The sequence below is a fragment of the Nuphar pumila genome, chromosome 1 (assembly GCF_984573655.1).
Source record: "Nuphar pumila chromosome 1, dmNupPumi1.hap1.1, whole genome shotgun sequence".
In the NCBI taxonomy this organism is placed as follows: Eukaryota; Viridiplantae; Streptophyta; class Magnoliopsida; order Nymphaeales; family Nymphaeaceae; genus Nuphar; species Nuphar pumila.
Window position 1 is genome coordinate 181,281,859 of NC_143249.1, and position 20,573 is coordinate 181,302,431.

At 37.7% G+C, this 20,573-nt stretch overlaps 1 protein-coding gene across 5 annotated transcripts in view; it reads right to left on the bottom strand.

Moving 5' to 3' along the window:
- LOC149851543 (uncharacterized) overlaps positions 1-20,573 on the bottom strand; it is a 156,431-nt gene that overhangs the window by 97,063 nt on the left and 38,795 nt on the right. For all 5 annotated transcript variants that reach the window (XM_090001270.1, XM_090001263.1, XM_090001255.1 and 2 more), the window contains exons 10-14: positions 18,677-18,840; positions 16,440-16,518; positions 15,483-15,584; positions 10,481-10,537; positions 8,619-8,660 (exon numbers count right to left, since the gene is read on the bottom strand). In XM_090001270.1, the coding sequence (XP_089857396.1) occupies positions 8,619-8,660; positions 10,481-10,537; positions 15,483-15,584; positions 16,440-16,518; positions 18,677-18,840 (444 nt within the window). The remainder of the gene's footprint in view (positions 1-8,618; positions 8,661-10,480; positions 10,538-15,482; positions 15,585-16,439; positions 16,519-18,676; positions 18,841-20,573) is intronic.

Here is a 20,573-nt window from a genome sequence, read left to right on the forward strand (position 1 = left end):
GATGGTTTCAAGACTCTCTTCTTCCTGCTCTTAGCTCGCGTCCTGATGTTTTTGGGTCTTGTAATGGATTTTCCTTGGGACATCCGAATTTTGTACTTTTGGAACCTTCTTTTAATGAAAGTGCCTTTTTCAAGTAGCATGGGTTGTATGTTTTGGTTCTTCAGCTAACGTGCCCAAAGTGGTCAACTTGCCTTTCTAAAATTAACAAAAGGATGGGCTTCCGCTTATTTCTTAAACCAACTCTGAAATAAAGAGATTCTTTTAGTCTCTTGCCTGTTTTATGAAAGGTTTGAAAGTTGAAATTTTGGGGCGTTACAAGTATTGTCCAAAAAAGGAAAAAGAGACATTTTAACAAAATTTGGATAACCAAGTCTCTCATGCCAAACTTCAATACTTTTGTCGTTTACAAAGTTACAAAATGACTTGGACGGAAGAGTCAAAAAATCCATAAAATAAAGATCGCCCCTCCTATGGCCTTGCCCAATCAGCTTCCCTGACTGGAGATCCTGCACGGTGCAATTTTTACGTGAGAAAGAGACTTGGCATCCATGATCGGTAATTTGAGATACGGAAAAAATATTTAGATTAACTTTTAGAACAACTCTTACTTTAGGAACATAAAAATTTTGAGAGGTTTTTAAATCAAGAGTTGAAATACTTTTGATTTTTAAAGATGTCCCATCGGCCGTTGAAACATAAGAGGATATGGCTTCGGCAAAGACATTAGAAAGAGAATTTTTATGAGATGTCATATGAAAAGAAGCACCGGAGTCTAGAATCCACATACCTGGAGATGATGAAGAATAGGCTACGGTGGCTCTCGATGTTGAAGATGAAGTAGTTTTTAGAAGATGTTGGAGAACTTCGAAAATATGGCTAAGAGTTTCTTTTATATCTCCTCCTTTGATATTTTCTTCTTCCTTCTTTGGAGAATTTTCTCCAACCATGGTCACTTTTCCTTTAAGCTTAGGACACACCGGCTTAATATACCCCGGTTCATTACAATAGTGACAAATCACTCCCTTTCTATTTTTCTTAAAATGAGGAGGTCTATAAGCTTTTACATTTGATCCGAGCCTAGTAGCGGCCAAAATTTCATCACTCTTAATACTTATGTCAAGACGTGTTTCCTCTTGGCATACTTCGGCAAGAGCATCTCCAATAGGTAAGGCTTTACTTCTATGAAGAATGGATGCCCTAACTTGTTCAAATTCTAGCCTAAGCCCATGGAGAAATTAGAAAAAATGTTCTTTTTCAATTTGTTCACTTCTTAACTCAACATCTTCTGGAGCCACCAACTTAGGCTCAAGAAGAGCAAGCTCATCCCAAAGAGGGGTTAAGGCACTAAAATAGTCACGAACACTCATATCCGCTTGTCTAGTGGATCTAATTTTTTCTTGACAAAAAAATTGTCTAACTAGATCCTTTTGGGTATACATACCCTTAAGAAAGAACCATGCCTCATTGGCTCTTCTAAATTTAGCAATGTTAGCACAATTTTTGAGGTCAACATCGTTCATGAACCACGCCAAAATTTTGGCATGGTTACTTTCTCAATCTTCTACTTTAGATTGGTGATCATTAATAGCTTTGATGCGTTCATCACCATCTAAAGCTTTTTCAACTCCACTTTCATTTTTTTGTGAGAACAAGAGAGGGTTCAGGAGTAGTTCCCATACCAAAATTCCAAAGCTTCTTACCTCTTAGATGATTTTCCATAGCGGAGGCCCACATGAGGTAATTGGATCCATTGAGCTTAAAAGAGAGCTCCATTTTAGATTCGTGCTCCATGAATGCAAAAAATAGCCTTTCTTTCTTCAAACAAAATTGAGAGGCACGCGTCCCAAGGCATCAACAAGAAGAGAGGCACGATCACCAACCTTGCTTTGATACCATGTAATGAAAAAGGCGGAAGCACCAATAAAGCAAACCATTCTTTTAGAAGAGTGATGCCAAGAACACAAACACTAAATGTGTATACAAAACCCACTAAAGAGAAAAGTGCTTAAAAATCATAAGTTGGATATTATTGAAGAAAGAAAGAAGAGGGTGAAAAACCCATGACAATACAAGAGAGAGACTCCTCTATTTATAGAGGAGGAAACTAAAGAGGAGAGACCACAAGAGGGCTCCCAACTAGTCGTTGGGAGCCCCAACGGTCATAAAATATGACCGTTGGGGCCCCAACGACTAGATGAGTGGGGGCCCTTGTGGTCTTACAATATGAAAAACAAAAAAGAAAAAGAAAAGGTAAAAAAAGAGAGAAAAGGAAAAATACAAAAAGAAAAAGATTACATGGGGATTTACCAAAATACCCCTATCGGGTTTTTGGAGTACAAGAAAACAAAAAAGAAATATGTATATATATATATATACTTATATATATATATATACATATATATATATAAGTATATGTATAAATATATATTTATATATACATAATTTAACAGCTACAACCGAACATAATGCATCATTGTCGTTGCAACGCAAGACCTCCACAAGGACAAAGCATCCTCCAGAACGTTGGGTTTCATATGGTGCCTTCTCAGTAGAGTACCAACTTCTTGCAACTAACCTAGTTCAAGAAAGGGAACATAGATCTTATCATGAAGCTTGTCAAAACTAGCAATGGGTTGATGCCATGAATGAGGAGCTTTTAGAGTTATATGAATGTGGAACATGGGATGTTGTTGACACACCACCTAATAAGAATGTTGTTGGGTATCATTGGGTGTATACGATTAAATACAAAGGTGATGGCAGCATAGAACGGTATAAATCATACTTGGTTGCGAAGGGGAGCACAGGCTTGATTTTGATGAAACTTTTAGTCCTGCCATATGCATGGGAATAATTTGTGTTCTCTCTCTCGCGCGCGCACGCGGTCACATATGGCTGGGAGTTAAGTCAGTTGGATGTGAAAAATGCATTTCTTCATGAAATGCTTCATGAAGAAGTTTATATGGAAGATCTACCAGGATACATTCAAGGAGATCTTCGAACTATGGTACTCAGATTGAAAAAGGCACTTTATGGTTTGAAACAAGTTTCATGCACCTGGTTTGAAACCTTCAGCAGTGCCTTATGCAATCTTGGCTTTGTCAGGAGTGGACTACTCATTATTCATCCATCAAGAGAAGTAGCACTTCACCATAGTTCAAGTATATGCAGATGACATTATCATCACGGGCAGCAACAAATCTCGCATTTTAGATCTCAAAGGTTTTCTCAAATCTAAATTTCATATGAAAGATCTTGGAGCTCTTAGATATTTTTTGGGAGTGGAAGTTGATTACAAGTACATTAGTATAATTAAAGATATGTATGAAGGAGTAGTAACCAATGTCCGCACTTGTGGAGGGGTGACAACCAATTTCCCGATAACGGTTGGGTTACATCAAGGATCTGCTTTAAGCCCTTTCCTATTTGCGATAGTGATGGATGAGCTTACGAGATCAATTCAAGAAAATGTACCGTGGTGTATGTTGTTTGCTGATGATATTGTTTTGATTGATGAGTCTAGAGCTGGGGTTAATGCTAAGTTAGAATTATGGAGACAGACATTGGAAGCTAGAGGTTTTAAGTTGAGTAAGAGTAAGAATGAATATATGGAATGTCGGTTTAGTAAGCAACGAAGTAGTGATGGGAGTGTAGTGAAGCTTGGTGAGCAAGATATACCGGTGAATGATTATTTCAAATATTTGGGATCCATCATTCAAAAGTATGGAGAAATTGATGGAGATGTAAATCATAGGATAAAGGTTGGGTGGATGAAATGGAAAAGTGCTACTGGAGTGCTGTGCGATCGTAGAATGCCATTGCGGTTGAAGGGAAAGTTTTATAGGACGACTATTAGACCCGCTTTACTATATGGTACGGAATGTTGGGCTGCCAAGAGACATCATATTCAAAAAATGAGTGTAGCTGAGATGCGGATGCTTAGATGGATGTGTGGAAATACAATAAAAGATAAGATTCGGAACGAAGAGATACGTAAGAAGGTAGGTGTTGCACCCATTGAAAATAAGATGCGAGAGAATCGTTTACGGTGGTTTGGACATATTCGGCGAAGGCCTAATGATGCTCCAGTTAGAAGGTTGGAGAAATGGGAAAATATATTAGTTAAAAGAGGTCGGGGTAGGCCTAGGAAGACTTGGATGGAGATGATAGGAAAGGATATGAATGCTTTGAACCTCACCGAGGACATGGCGTTGGATAGAAATGATTGGAGGAAAAGGATTCATGTGGAAGACCCAAAATGAATTTCTTTTTTGGTTCATATCGCTGACCCCAATTGTTTTGGGATGAAGGCATAGTTGTTGTTGTTGTTGTTGTTGTTGGAAGTTGATTACAAGGGTAAAGACTTGACGCTGACACAACATAAATATGTTCTTGATCTTCTTAAGCGATTTGGGATATAGGATTGCAAACTTGTATCTACGCATGTTGTTGTTAACATAAGGATTGGGGTGAGTTCTCCGGAAGATGAAATTTATAGTGATCCTGTGACGCCCCAAAATTTCAAACTTGCGAACATTTCAAAAAACAGGCAAGAGACTAGAAAAAATCTTTTTTCTTCAGAGTTTGTTTATGAAATCAGCAGAAGACTATTTTTTTGTTAAATTCAGAAAGGCAAGCTGACAACTTTGGGCATGTTAGCTAAATGAACCAAAAATCACAATCCATGCTACTTACAAAACACTTGGAAAAGCCACTTTCATTAAAAGAAGTTTCCAAATAGTACAAAATTTGAATATCCCAAGGAATATCCGTTACAAAACCCAAAAACGTCCAGGACGTGAGCTAAGAGCAGGAAGAGAAAATTTTGAAGCCATATTGCATCGCGTCATCGCCCGTGGTATACCTAATCATTACCTGTACCCATAGAATGGGTTAGTTTCGCGAAAAACTAGTAGGTGCACAAGAGAGACTACAAAAAACTTAATTAAGAACATTTAATTCAGCATGCTAAGCATTTTAAAGCAAATATGCAGTTAAACAGGTAAGCAGTTCAAAGCAAGTAAGCAGTGCAACTGTCAAACGCAGCATGACGATTCATTTGATCGTAAGTTGTGAACTACCACGCAACAAGCAAGTCTCATGCCCCATCAACCAGTGTGAACAGACTTTATACTTCAATATTACTGGCCTGCGGGTACGCGCAGACAAAACGTAGAAACAACTGATACTAATTTGGGCGTCTGTTATTCTATGTATTTTCAATAAATTGAATAGCTAGTTGAGTCTACTCCTAAGGGGACGACTTTAGCCGAGAGAGGATTCTCCAAAGGCAGGTACTTGGCAACGGATGTATCCAACTTCTGCAGAAGTTCATGGGATCTACTACCTATGATAATGTTTGGTAGTACCTTCCCCTAACTCCAATGACTGGGGAGGCCGGATCTTTGCCTGTGGGGTGGTTGTTAACAACCTATCCATTAGAGTTTTGTACTGATCCATCCTCTCACTTGATAGAAATACAAAGGCGAATGAGTGCGTCAGGGGTAAATTAATTGACGACTCATTCTATATGCTCTGGTCTTTTGACTAAATGAGCATCTTACCTGTGAAGGCGATCTCATTTTATGTGTTTACAACATTGTGCATTTAACACTGTTCGAGGTCACACAACTGTCTCATTCGATCATCTTAGTACTAGCGTGTAATGCACGACTACAAGTACTTTAGGATGAAAGGGGTATAGTTCCTCATTAGGAGCCTCAACAAAAGTGTTTCACAAAGATGTAATGTTTCTTAAACTTTACTTTTGACATTCTTTATCTTTTGAAACAGCTAACAGCTTGTGCCAACATTTGGCATGCGATTTTCTAGAATCCCATCCGCTATTGGGGTATCTATATGACTCGCATGACTCGATACCGATCTCGATAGACGGGATACAGATTTCTCAACAGAACCCCCGCTAAGAAGTTTGCTCAAGCCCCAATTCGGAGTTACCCGAGATATGTCGAATAGACGAACAGAACCAGTCAATCACATCCTTTCAAATACTTCGAATTGGGCAGTATTTGATGCTTTTGCGCAACTCCCTAAATTCTCAAGTCTACTTTGCAGGACTGCTCACTCGAAAAGCCAGGATCCCTGCTAGGGATCCCTCTCCTTAGATGATGATGTATTGTTAAGCTCTCGACTCAACTCTTGTCGCAAGAGGGAGAGTGGTAAATGCCTTTGCATCCTCCACGAGGATGCCTTTATAGCACATGCAATGAGCGAAAACCTGAGTGTCATCTACAATGGCAAAGCAATAACAAAACATTTGCAAAAGCAAGAGTCTGGGCGCAAAGCGCGATGGCAAAGGAAAGACATAACAAAAAGTAAAGAACAAGGATAGTGAAACTGCGCCCTTGAGTTAAATGTGTACTCGTATAAATATATATGATATATATGCATATATATTTATTTAATTGTCCTTTTTAGTTAATTGAACTCAATTCAATTGTCCAAGTCCTCCGTGCAAGCTTGTTGGCGCCTACGAGTGTAAACGATTGACGGCTCGGGTCGCAGAGCGCGAGCGGGATTCGTCGTACGAGCTGCAAAAGAGACAATCTTAGCAAGCTAACACAAAAAATAGAAAGTCGGGGGCACTGTCGCTGACCTAACGTGAAGAAAGCAGAGGCAGGGACATCATGCCCATGTGCACCTGCTATAAGCGCAAGAAACAGGGGTAGGGGCTGCGAGCCCCTGCTGACCTGCTGTCAGCAAACTACAGTGAGGCAGGGTGTTGCACCCCTGCCCTCAGAAAGCGAGGGCAGGCAGGACTACTCCCCTGCCTGACAAGGTAGAAGAGAGGCAGGGGCAAAGCCCCTGCCTGTCAACAACGAAGGGGAGGCAAGGGGTTTCGCCCCTGTCTGTCGAGCATGCAAAGAGGTAGGGACTTGTCCTCGGCCAGGTGATTATGCGAACAGGCAAGGGCTCCCCTGCCTGATGCTGGGGGAGAGGAAGGGGGCTCTGCCCCTTTCAGCCGAAAAGCAAAGAGGCAAGGGCTAGGCCCCTGCCCATTAGCCACAAAGAGGCAAGGGGCTTCGCCCCTGCCTGCCGAAATTAGCGGAGGCAGGGGCAACGCCCCTGCCTACTAGAAGAAAAAGGCACAGGGAGGGGGCTTGGCCCCTCCCCTGCCAAACTGAGGGTGCAAGGAGAGAGAGACGGAAAGAAAAGGAAAGGGGGAGAAGAGAGTTGCCGGCGTGCGAGCGTCGTCGGTGGCCTGGTAGTCGGCAGACACGAGGAGAGTGAGAGAGGCGGTCGGGGGAGAGAGAGAGAGACGAGAGAGTGAGAGCAGAGTGGAAGGGGTTTGGTAACCCCTCTCTTGCCTCGTTGTCTTTAGAAGGCACAAGGGAGGCGGTGCCTCCATTGGGTCCGGATCTAACCCGAATCCAAGCTTCTTTTTTCGGGCTTTACAGATCCACATCTATTTTGTAGCTTGGTCGGGGCACTATAGTACCTGACCTTCACTCGGCCCGGTCTTGTTTTTGTTGTTAATCAAGTTTCCTAGTTTATGCATGAACCCAAGAGAAGTCATATGGATGCATCCAAGTAAATATTAAGATACCTTAAAGGTATTCTTGTGGATGGACTAGTATACAAGCTCGTGTCAGCAGAAATGCAAGTATCTTTTTTGTTGTGCAAGTGTACTCAGATGTTGATTGGGCTGGAGATCCTATAACACGTCATTTTGTTACAAGATATGGAGTGTTTTTAGGACATCATCTTGTCTCATGGGCTAGTCGCAAGCGGAAGACTGTTGCAAGGTCAAGTACAGAGGCCGAGTACCAGGCTATGGCAGCAGTTACAATAGAGATTTTATGGATTCGTCATCTCCTGCATTCTTTACATCAATCAATTTTCAGGTCCCTATTGTTTTGTGATAACAGAAGTGCCATTGTCAAAGCTTCAAACCCTGATTAACATGGGAAAATTAAACATGTTGAGTTGGATCAACATTTTATACGGGAAAAGGTTGAAAGCAAGGAGATTCATCATCTATTTATCAAAGGAGAAGATAAGGCTGCAGATCTGTTTACGAAGCCCTTAACAACATCAAGGCATTGATTCCTCAAGGCCAAACTGTCCATGGTCTTGAACAGCCCCAGTACAGTTTGAGGGGGCCTGTTAAGAATGAAGACCCAGGGATGTATTTGTCATTAGTTGTTTGTTTGTAAAAATCCCTTGTACTTAGGGGTATCTTTGTACTTTGAGTTATATAAATACATAACATAGGGCATGAACACTGATTCACGATTCCCTTTTGCTGCCCATGAGTTTCCCTTTCTCCTTTTTCTTCTCTCTAACCTACATCGCATGTCTAAGTATTTCGGGGAGCGATTTCTCACAAGTACATGATATTTGGTTTTGTCTTCATCAATATACTGCATCCAGTTATAGTGCAACAATCATTTCTGGCATCACAATGTACTCTTCTTTTGGGGGAAATAAAATCTACCCACTTAGCAGCAGGGTATGCCATTTATACCAAAAAGAGAAAAAAGATCATTTAACCATTGAGATCCCACTTAATAGCCTGGGTGACTAATTTAAATAGCTGTCCTTTTGGAGGATTGTTTTGCATATGGTTTTTTTTTTCTTGGCATGTATATCCATACCTTATCAACTCCATGAAACGTTGTAAGCATCACCAGCAAGCCCTGTAAAAGCAAACAAATATAGAAAAAGCAACCTTCAGATCATAAATTGTCCCAGAGCATAAAAGTTAATTATGGTAATTTTTTGGTGAATCGATCTACAACTTAAACTTAAAAAAAAAAGAAAAAAAAGAATAAATAAGTTGAACAATGGTGATGCATGATATCTAAATATTGACAGCTTGTTTGGAAGATGACACCCACTGATAACATACTGTAGACATTACAAATAGTTATGACATGCATTTGTGTTTTTAAACATTTTAATGCCCAAATCAGTACCTTTGCTGAAAAGCCAACAGAAAGAATCCCCAGAATGGTAACTTGGAAAAAAATTCAGTAAAAATGTTGATCTCGCTAATAGAATAATGATAAAAAAATCCAATATTTTGACATTTCTATGTTTTCTTTAGGTGCTCCCTCTTTTTTCATATAATGGAACTTGTCCAAAGGATGCCAAGTAACAATAATCTTGGTCCAGAGTAGAAGTGCTGATCCCCTTCAGTCATTCCACATGATGTTGCGTTATCAAACTCCAATCAATATGTCTACACACCATTCAAGCTCTCACTAGTGAAACCACTCCCCTCTTAGAAGACCAATAGATTTCTTATATTGATTTTTCAACAAACTACAAAGAATGCTTCAAAGTTTCAAAAGATCATTTGGCCTCAGTGAATTATAAAACAAAAGAGGCAATTCAATCAAAACAATATAACATAACTTGACAAAGAATAGGTGCAGCACCCCAGACATCAAAACCAACAAAGTCAAAAAGGGAAAACTCGCTTTCCCTGGAATTAAATAGAAAATGACTGTTTTCCAACTTGACATCCCATAAGGTAGAAAATCATCAGAAAAGCAAGCAATGGGACATGTATAATTCATATATACATACATAGATGTGCATAGCAGTAATTCTGGTATCAATGAGTAGAATCTCACCCAATCATTCACTTTCAAGTAGACGAAACTGTATGAATGGATTTATACTGGTTCATTTATCATGGAGAATGCTTTGGATCAAGGAACTTAAAAGTATGTTAAGAACAAAAGTGGATGGTATAGATTGCATCAAAGTGGAAAAGTTAGGAAAATGGATCTTCGCATCCAAATTTCTAGATGTGAAGCAATATATTTATGTTATATTATATATATACATACATACAAACATATATTATATATATGAAACTCATGTAAACCCATGACATACAAAACAAAGCTAAGATAAAAGGCATGAAACACAATTTAGTTCCAGATAATTTTTTAACACAGAAAAGAGCAAAGCCATGTCACAATCTGAGTTTCGTCAGCAATGAAAGCTGTATATATAGTAAAAGATAGCATATTTATTTAAGTGGAAACTTTCAAATGACAATGCCAAGGGTCTAGATATGGGACATGTGCATAAGTTTCCAATAGAAAAGGAAGAAAAAATTACAAAGAGAAACAGAGATCGACAATGTTACATATTCTTGCTATAACAACAGACAAAGGAAACCAAAATATATTATCAGACATCTAAACCATAAAAAATCAAACATATATATTATAAAAAAACTAATGCAAACACCAGGCCATTTTCAGAGACAAGTCAACAGAATGAAGTAGGCTTTTTGCGAGGACCACCCCACCAAACACAACTTTAGTGCAATACCAATAAAAAGAAACAAATACATGAAATAATACCAAATCATAAGCAACTCCATCCTTGCAAAAAATCATTTTTCTATTCAATAAGGTAAAACAAAACAATTACAATACTTATTTGCAGTTATTTAAGGTTATGCTATGATGAAAACAATGTAAGGCTTCAGACGAACCTCCGAATAAATAGATATCTTATTAAATGCCTTTGCGATATTGAACTGCCAATCCATCTGAAAAACAGACAGTTCAAGTGAATACTCTGATAATGGTATAAAAATTACCATGAGAAAATCAACACACCCGAATGGAAATGGCAAATGGTGGAAGTACCACTATAGTCTGAACTAACACCTAACTATCATTTGGTTCAAAGGAGCATGATTTAGGCTAAAAATCATGTTGATCCAGGAAACAAATGGAGTACAAAAACTTGATCCTTGCCAAATGGCAACCTTTAACCTCTTGGCATATTGGTTCCTAGTTTTTTTCTTGTAATATGCATGATTTGGATTTCTTTCTAGAATTGTTTGTGCATTAGATGGGTCTCTCTTCATGTAATATGATGTCTTAGTAATGAAACCTATTATTTCCTTTAGCCCTGTCACTACAACCACAGCTTGTTATTTCCCACTCATCCACTTTACCGTCCATCAACTGGACTAAAAAAACATAATTGTCTAATTGAAACCAACTGGCCTGATACTAGCCAACAACCTACCATTTCCCATTATCCAGCAGCAATGTTCACCATTCAGCAGAGATCCCACCACTTCCTAATTACTGGTATTAATTTGCCAATGCATAGAGATTCTTCCACTTCCTGCTCACCAGTAATAATCCACCACCAATCAGCAGATATCCCACCACTTCCAGCTCACCCACATTATTTCCCACAAAATGGCCAAGATCTGACACCAACCATCTCACCATCCTTAGACCATCAGCAACCAATCACCTAAATTATGAGAAGAATGAATGAGGTTTATTCAGTTTCTCCCACAATTCAAACCAGGTTTTGGGGGGATGATACATTGATGTGGCGGAACTCCTCTTCAGGCCTATTCTCAATTATGTAAAAAAACCCAACTCCAAAAAAAAAAGTTCTGCACTTGTAAGTCGATGTATCCCATGCTCCAGCAACAAAAAAGACATGCAACATATATTTTGAGACTATTGTGGCCTCCAAAATCTATTCAGCACAGGGCATGCTTCTAGAATAAGGTGATTGTAATGCAATACAAGTGCCAAAAAACATGTCACAAAGTGACTACAAGAAGGCACAATCACATATAAAGTGGTGCCCTTATCTCTAACAGTGCGGGCTAGCCTAATTAACTAATTTACAAAAGTTTACTTCAAGTATAACTTAGGTATTGTTTGGATGACACCCAAACCAGGTTGGAAACCTCATTTTCGTGTCAAACCAAGTTTTGCACCAAAAAACTGTATCAGCGATTTTTTGGAATTTATCAAATGCCAAAAATATGAATTTTTCAAATTAAATTAGGTGAAAAATTAGAAGTATAATTAATGTTAACTTGAAGTTAAATTCACATGAATTTAGTTTGAAATTGACTTTAAAAGTAAAATTAATTAGAATTATATTATACCTAGTATTTAATTTAATTAAAGTACAATTTCATGTGAATTTGGATTTGTTATTTGGATATGGATCTAATTTGGAATTTCTTAAATAGATTTGGATCTTGATTGGATTTGAAATCCAAATTGGAAGTCCATTTAAAATTTAAAATTTGAAAATGTTATGGAATGGAAATAAAGTATAAATCACAATTAATAAATTGTAGGAGTCCAATGGGCTGGACATCCCCCTATGTGGGCCAAGCCTAATGGATCCCCTACATTTTAAAGAAAGAAAGAAAAGGATTTGAAATCTGGAAACTTTGTTATGAAAATTATCTTAAGCCAATGTCAAAGAAATTTTAAGGGTTTCCTAAATAAAACTTGCCTATTAATCATAAAAGAGATTTTCTAAGTTTTATTAGCAAGAGCATCCCTAGGGTGGGACGTCCCACCCTAGTGGGCCCTCCTTATGTGGATGGAATTCCTACAAGGAAAATAAAATAAAGTAATTAGTCTCCTTATATGAACTTCAAAATTAAACTATTTAATTAAGAAGACAAATTAAATTAGTTAAGTTCAATAGAGTCCTAATTAGCTAAGATAATTAGTAGATCTTAATTAACTAATGGTACCTAAGCTACGACATGTTATAATAGACAAACTTAGTTTAGGCAAATAAAAAGATCAGCTCTAGAAAACCTTCTCCCTCTCACGTAATTGGGAAAAATTAAGGTAAGGAAGGGGGTATGCCATGTAGGCATGGTATATTTGACACTCTCCCCCCTCTCAAGTTATTTCTATATTAATAAAATCTAAAAAATGAACCTAATCTAAAACTAATAGGAGGTATAAGAAAAGTGGGGGGGCTCCTATTGAAAATAGGAAACCAAGAAAGAGGCTCCATAAAAAGAGACCTCCCGCACAGTTTTTTCTTTCTCTCGTAATTACCTCTCGAACTCCCTCTCTATTCTCTCTTCTACCTCTCCTCTTCTTCTTCCTTCCTCACCCCCCTTAGGTACAGATTTTCTTATGTTTGGTAGTGCTGTCATTGGAAGTGTAGCCGGCGAAAGAAGCCAAGCACAGAGAAAAAGGTGCTCGTACATAGATTCATCGGTTTCGATATACGAGGTACGGGTTCTAATCTAATACTCGTGGATTAGGATCAGTATGCATGAGCATACTTCAGGAAAAATATTGTTATTAAACCCGTATATCAGTCCTAACATCGTTGGAACTGATATAGGTTTTGTTTTTGCAAAATATTGAAATCAGTTTTTGAAAAAAAACTTGATTTCGGTGTATGAAAGTAAGGCTTTTCCCAAAAACGGTCAAGGAAGGATGAGTAGATCAAATCTGGACATATTTTAAACCCATGACATGATCCAAAACAGTCCCTGAACTGATTGTTTTCGAAAAAATATACATACATAGAAAAAAAGGGGACGTTTTGGCCATAGGCATCGGTCTGGACATCCCGGTAACAATAAGCGAACCTTATGTCAGGACTGATCCAGACTGGATCAGTCAAGAGTATAGACGTTGGATAGGATCCAGATCAGTCCCAAATTGAATATGGACTGATCTGGTCCTAACAAAAAAAAAGGTTGTGGTCACACTGATCCAGTTTTGTTTGTGTTGGTACCTGCAGAGTCGGTGATATCGAAACAATTAAGTATTGTGCACATAGTTAAAACATTTAATGCATCATCTAAGCAAGAAAAGATAATTAATGAAGTAAAAAACTACTCATGCATCAATAAGGCTTCAACGGATCCGTTGAGTTCATCATTATGCATACAGTTGTTATTTGCCTATGAATTGATTTGTGCTATGCAACGGTGATCATACATCAATTTAATATTCATTTCTGAATCAATTTGTGATATGCAATGAGTATTGAAAGCATGGGTAAAATGATTGTTTGCCTAAATGATTAGTTGTAAAGTGAATAAAGCATGTTAATGTATAATGATTTGTTTTACCTGTATTGGTATTCCCTACCAGGCTTTCACAAGTTTGACTCGTTTTATGAGTTATCAGGTGAAGTATGATGTATAGTTTTGGAGTTGATGCGGAATGTTGGGGCGGCATCAAGAGCCATTAAATTTTAATAGTGAGTGTTATTTACATTTTAATTCAGTTATGATGATTGTTCGTTTTGTAACCCACCCAAAATGTTTAACACAAAGAAAAAGTTATTTCTGCTGATGTTAGAAAAAAAAATCATGAATTTTTTTCAGGTTAAAATTTTGGGGTGTTATAAAAACTGGGCTTGGTGGCTGTTTGGATGCCACCAAACCAGATTTAGAGGCCCCATCCCCCCTCACCCAGTTTTTTCAACCAAGTTTATTAGAAGGCGGGCCACCTCCTCTCCCTTCCCACCCTTTTTGGTGCCACCACATCTTCCACCCACTTCCATATCCGGCCATTTTTTGGCCGGTAGTACTACTCGGCAATGGGCCGAAAAAAACAGTTTTTTTCTCGTTTTTTCAATATTTGGTGGCTAAACAATATACAATATGCCACAAAAGGCAAACACCAAACACACACAAGGGAGAAGTGAGAATTTAAAAAATAATAAGGAATCTATTATTGAAATGCCTAAAAAAGCATTAAAGAGAGAAGAGGAGAAGGCCCCTTTATATACACCTCAAGAGGGGCCAAGGGGAGCTCCCCAACGGTCACATTTGTGACAGTTGGGAGGAGTCCCAATGACTCTTAAGGGAATCCCCTTTTTACCCCTTTAATCAATAAAAAGAAAATAAAAAAAAAAACATAATTATAAAAATACAAAAAATGTCCCTAATGGACATCTATTTACAAATGGATGAAAAGACAAAATTGTCCCTAGTGGGCATTATGAAAGATATATATAAATATATATATACATATATATATATATATGAAATATATAATATATAACATCCATATATTTTAACAGCAATGACTGATCTCTCTATCAGCAGCTTATCATAGCTCCTTGAACCAAGAAAAGAGGTAAGAAATGGTATAGTGGATGGAGATGTTAGCCATGTCATCCCGGTGGTTCACTTGGCTGAAAAGAAACAAAAGAAGATTTGAATAAAGAATAGTGTCATGCATTCACTTCCAACTCCAAAGCACACTCAGATTATGTGTATCCAACAAATTCCCTGACCCTGATGTGCCTTAGATTGGCCCACATAGACAAGGCTTTATGCCCCAGCCTTGATTTCCTCTGATTTGCTCACGTACCTTTTCTAGTTTACTGGCAAAATATTTGAGGCAGCATATCAGGAATTCACCTAGGCTGAACACCACATCATTAGAAAGCAGATGGCGGGCTTCACAACTTTCATCAAAGTAGTTTCAAGTATTTCCTATATATGACAATTACCAATAGGATGACAGATCTGCCCAAACTGTTTAAAAGTGTTTCAAAACCCTTTAAGAATAGTGTTTAACCCCTACCTCATCTGCTCAAACTAATAGAAAGATTAAATTTTGGATAAGGCACGTAGATGTCATATCTGATGTTGACAAATAGCAAATCACATCAGCTTAAAAGCAGATGCGCTATCAAATAATAGAAAGATCATAAGAAGCCCATACTTGCATATACTCTGGGAGAATATCCCTATCCATACGATGTGGTAGCTGCAAAGGTTGCAAAACGCATTCTGCATTTTCATCAAGAATTTCAAATATGGTTGCCTGAAATAACACAAACCACAACCAAAAAAAGGTCACTCTAAATAATAAAAATTTGATAGTTAACTGGATAATGAACAAGACGGCAGAAGAAATCTACCAGGGCCTAAGCAAGATTCAAGAAAAAATTCTGGTGTCCTACCAACAATTATCAAACAAGGACTACAGAGACACTCCATTCCTTTTCTCTCGCATACAAGGCTAGTCACCATGATTTTATGTGTGCTAAAATCTCCCTGTTCTTTCAGATTAAAGCCATTTCAGTCACTTATGCATTCAATCTGGCTGCTGTCCAGACAATTTTGAGAAATTTTTTTAACTCTTACAATTATCACATTGATTTGGCAATCAAACTAGTTTAAATCCAAATATTAGGTGCAAGAAACAGGCCAGCCCAGTCCATCAAAAGGATGGGCTAGGCCTCCCATAACCTGCAGGTTGCCAAACACTAGTGATTGGATGGGCAACATGCCAGGTGGGGCAAGAATTCCCTTCTTTTTTTTGGGTGTGTGCATGTTTGGGGGGAAGGAGGCGCGTGAGTTGGTGGAGGAGCCACCTGACAGCAACGAGGTCACGCCCAGCCTGATGCCCAATCTTACCAATAATACTTTTTCCTTTTTTGTAATCAAAGCATAAACGTTATTTTTAAACATATTACATGATATTAATGAAAGTAAGTAAAGTCGAGAAGCATAAATCCTCATAGGTAATCCAGTGACAATACCCTAGAGCAAGTAGCATAAATTTCAGCAATTGGAATGCAAGGCCAAAAGAAGGCAATGCAGCCAAGCAAGTGCATAGATAAAAAGGTACCAAGTAGATATAGTTTCTAGAACCTGGCGGGATAATGGTACTCACTAAGATTTTCTTAATGATTTGTTGTATATAAGCCACAAATTCTGAGGAATAATAATTAGAGATGAACTGAAGATCTGGACTGCAATCAAACAAAATACAGGAAAAGGGAAATATCATCAGTATAGGTAACAAGGAGCAGACACAACAAATCATACTGAATGAAGAAGAAATACATAGATAAACAGCATAAGAACACTTGCAAATGTAGAGAAGAAAGAAATGCAATGAGCAAAATTTTTATTGTGATAAAAGAGGAAAAAGCAGAAATACAGGAGAAGTGCATGATCATGGAAATATTAGAAGAAAATTACTAACAATGAAATATGAATAACAAGAAGTGCCTTTTGCTTTAAAGATGAAATATAATTCCAATAATTAAAGAACAAGAATTGCCAAAAAACAAGCAGAACGCCATCTAACTAGTGAAGCAAAAATATGGAATCAGAACAGCAAAATTTTATTCACAACATTCAGAAAATGTGCACAAGCAACATATGCTATAAAATTTCTCTTCTTGAAGTTTCCCGAAATTCCGAGGTTACTTTTCCATTATTTCCTTCTTATATGCTCCTGGCCACTAACTTCAAGGTTCAATGCGAACGTAAAAGCATTACAAATAATAAAAATATGGTACCAACTACCAACCTTATCCTCTTATCAAGTGGCCAGCTTTTTGAAAAATAACAAACTTCAATCAGTTTTCTATTGTTTTAGATAATGTGGAAATAATGCTTGTAAGGCTTGAACACTTAAAAAGAACACGGGAGGGAAGGAAGGCAAGTCCCTTCCTATTAGGTCGAGTGAGCGGGACAAGGATTCAAAAGAAAGCAAATGACTAGAGCATATAGGAAGTGATAAAGATAAGGCCCACCCATCTCTGGGAGATTGATGATCCTCACAAAAATCCTCTACTTTCAAAAGGAATATAAGATTTTGTCCGCATGAAAGAATTGGCAAGATTCTTCTTAGCCAACTTCTCTGAGACAATACAGAGCATGAGCAAATGTTCAACGTGCAAATACACTGACAAAAACCATAAAAATGGAAATCTGTAGAACACAAGTGAAGTAAAGACGGAACAAGTGTTCATGGAAAAATCCTGGGAACCTAAACCTAAAGCAAGCATCAGACGGTAGACAAAGTTACAAATATTTACCTTGTCTATTATTGCTATCCAACAACACACCCAGTATATTTGTAACCTCCAGCTTTTGCACAAATAGCAGGCATGGAATGGAGTCTAAACAGTCAACCCTAACCACAAGTAGGTCATGTCTCATGTAGCATCTATCACCATGACCACCATACTGCACTATTACCACCAACATACAAGTGTCCAACAGACTATAATACAATTCAGACGATCCTTTCCAATGCATTTTCAGTTCCTAGTATTTGTGTCTAAATGCAGAGATGAAAATGTGCTATCTCAACCAGATCTTATTGGTTAAAGGCTTTTATCACTAGATAAAGATATGGACCTAAGAATTTTGGATCCACCTTGCATGCTGGCTGGATATAACAAAGCAAATAAAACAAGAACTATATGGATGAGATCCAAATTTTAAAATAGAGGAAAAAAAGGATGATCTTTTCCAATCCAATTTTTATATGCCTGGTTAGATCTGACGGATATAGACAACCCTAAAACCAATTGTCCCAATACAATTAGATTGTGAAGAACCTGCTTATATGCTCATTTTTCATGCTTATATTCTGAAATATGTTTGACAGACCCATTTGGATTTAGTTCAGACCTACAATTCATTTTGATGCCAACTAGAACTAATACATGGCACCAAGACCAATATGGGCTCAGCTCTATGTTGGATGTCAGCAAAACTGGCAATCTGAACTCAACACAGAGCAACACAAACAATGTCAACTCAAGGCTTTCCAAGTCTGTCTAGTTGGAGGTAGACTCGTCCACACCTGCGAAGTACAGATAAACCCAGGTAAGTCTATTGATTCTTTCATTCCATGGATATACTGCAAACTATTTCTACAATAGACCAGGAGTAGCAGATTCTGTCCAGGTCAAGAATTGGTGTAACCGTCACCTCAGACCAACTCACAGTCAGCTTAAATCATCATGTCCCAAACCAATGGTGCCAACCTTTTGAATTTTAGGAATAACCATAGACATGATATAGCATTACCATCAACGAATTCCAACCAAAAGAAAATGAATTGATATTCAATCAAATTAATAAGAGGCAAGATATTTAAAGTAGAACCTGCAACTTTGTGCCACCCTGAGAAGTAATATATCTATGACTAAGCGAAACTTAAGAAATAAAGGTTGTAACTTTATTGTGGCACTTGAGTCCATCACAACACTGTTGCATAAAATCTCAGTGAAGCTTCCCAAAAATTTCCATGCATAGGAAGCATCACATACCTGCACAAAGAAACAAACATAATTCCTGCTTCCCCAAGTAGCACTTGAAGCACAGAAAGCAATATAGCAGATGATTAACACACAGTAAAATACTAACATGCACAAGGATACATATGGCGGCAAACAGCATATGCACAAGATAAAACAAAGTAGAACACTACAATCTACATAGTTACAAGCTCATTGTTAGAAACTAACACAGAATATATTTGTTGATCATGAACTACCAAAGAGATAAAATATAATATCTGTTGATCATGAACTACCAAAGAGATAAAATATACCATGAGCCAAAACGAAAACAACCTATTTGAACAATCACGAGAATAAATCACATAATTAGGTGAAAGACTAAAGTACCTTGAAAAAAAATATCCAATAGGTAGTAAAGTAAACAAATCCTTCCAAGTTGAAATATTCATATCTTGAATTGACTATTTACCAATATGCTAAACATCTATATATAATCCATACACAAGGAACTGGAAACAATCAATCACAGCCAAGTTTCAGAAAGCCAAGGGTGAGAACCAAAACTTGAAATTTTCACACATGGAAGAAAGAGTTGGTTCCACCAATGCAAATGCAGGTACAAAGCAGACTGTCTCAGTTTCAGCAGCTTGTGCCCAGACCTCCCAATACCACTTCTAGCTCTGGCTTGCCTCATTTAGCCTCCTCACAGGTATTTTGACACCTTTTTAATTCTAGGGTTAATGTAATATCGATAATATTGTTTCAGTTTACATGAGTATGATCGCTTTAAGCATCCATGAATGACTAAACTTTTCCCAAACACTCATGATGGTCTAAATTCTACTCCACTTCTGACTCTTCTTGGAGTTTGTCATGTCCAATGCTCTCAATGAATTTACTTAAAGCATCTCAACTTATAGATTATAAGTATGATGTGATTTTCCCCTGCACATTTTGCTTGTTTTCTGATCAAGGAAACAGATTGGAATTGGCTATTCTTAAGGAAATGTATATTATATAGATTCTTCTAATGGATTCATAGTTTATGCCATTAGCTTATGTGACTTAGATTCCTTCAAGCCATTGCAGTACTGCCTTGACAAGATATTTGCCATTAGTTTTGCATATTTCAAGGGCATTGCTCATTCATCAAAATGTAAAAAACACAAATCTTATTGCTTTCTTCTATATAAGTAGAGTTTGGGGTCTAGAGCACATGACCATAGAGATTATTTTGCTTCATCATATGACTTCTTATATGGCTGTCAAGTGTTATAGCCTCCTCAGGCTCATAGCATTTATGATAACAACAACCATTTCCATGAAGGCTAATAAGTTGAAAAACTTGAAATAGTCACCTGTCCTCTCATGAACTCATACTGGTAGTCTTTGTCACAAGGCCTCATACATCAACCCAGTTTCAGTTTTCTTTTTCACTTTTTTTTGGGGGGGAGGGTGGGGGCCTGTTAAATATATGTGTATATGATCACACACACACACACACACACATATATATATATATATATATATATATGTGTGTGTGTGTGTGTCTTCTCTTGTAATAAGTAATACCCTTTAGGGGTATTTTTGTAATTCTGTATGTGTAATAGGTATTGCTCGATAGGGGAAGATTTGATATTTTTATTTTATTTTTATTTTTTTTTCTTTCCTTTTTATGTAAAGGCATTATGGTCTTTAGGTCATATAGTTGTTGGGGGCTCCCCAACAACTATATTTTGTTAAAATATATGTATCATTAC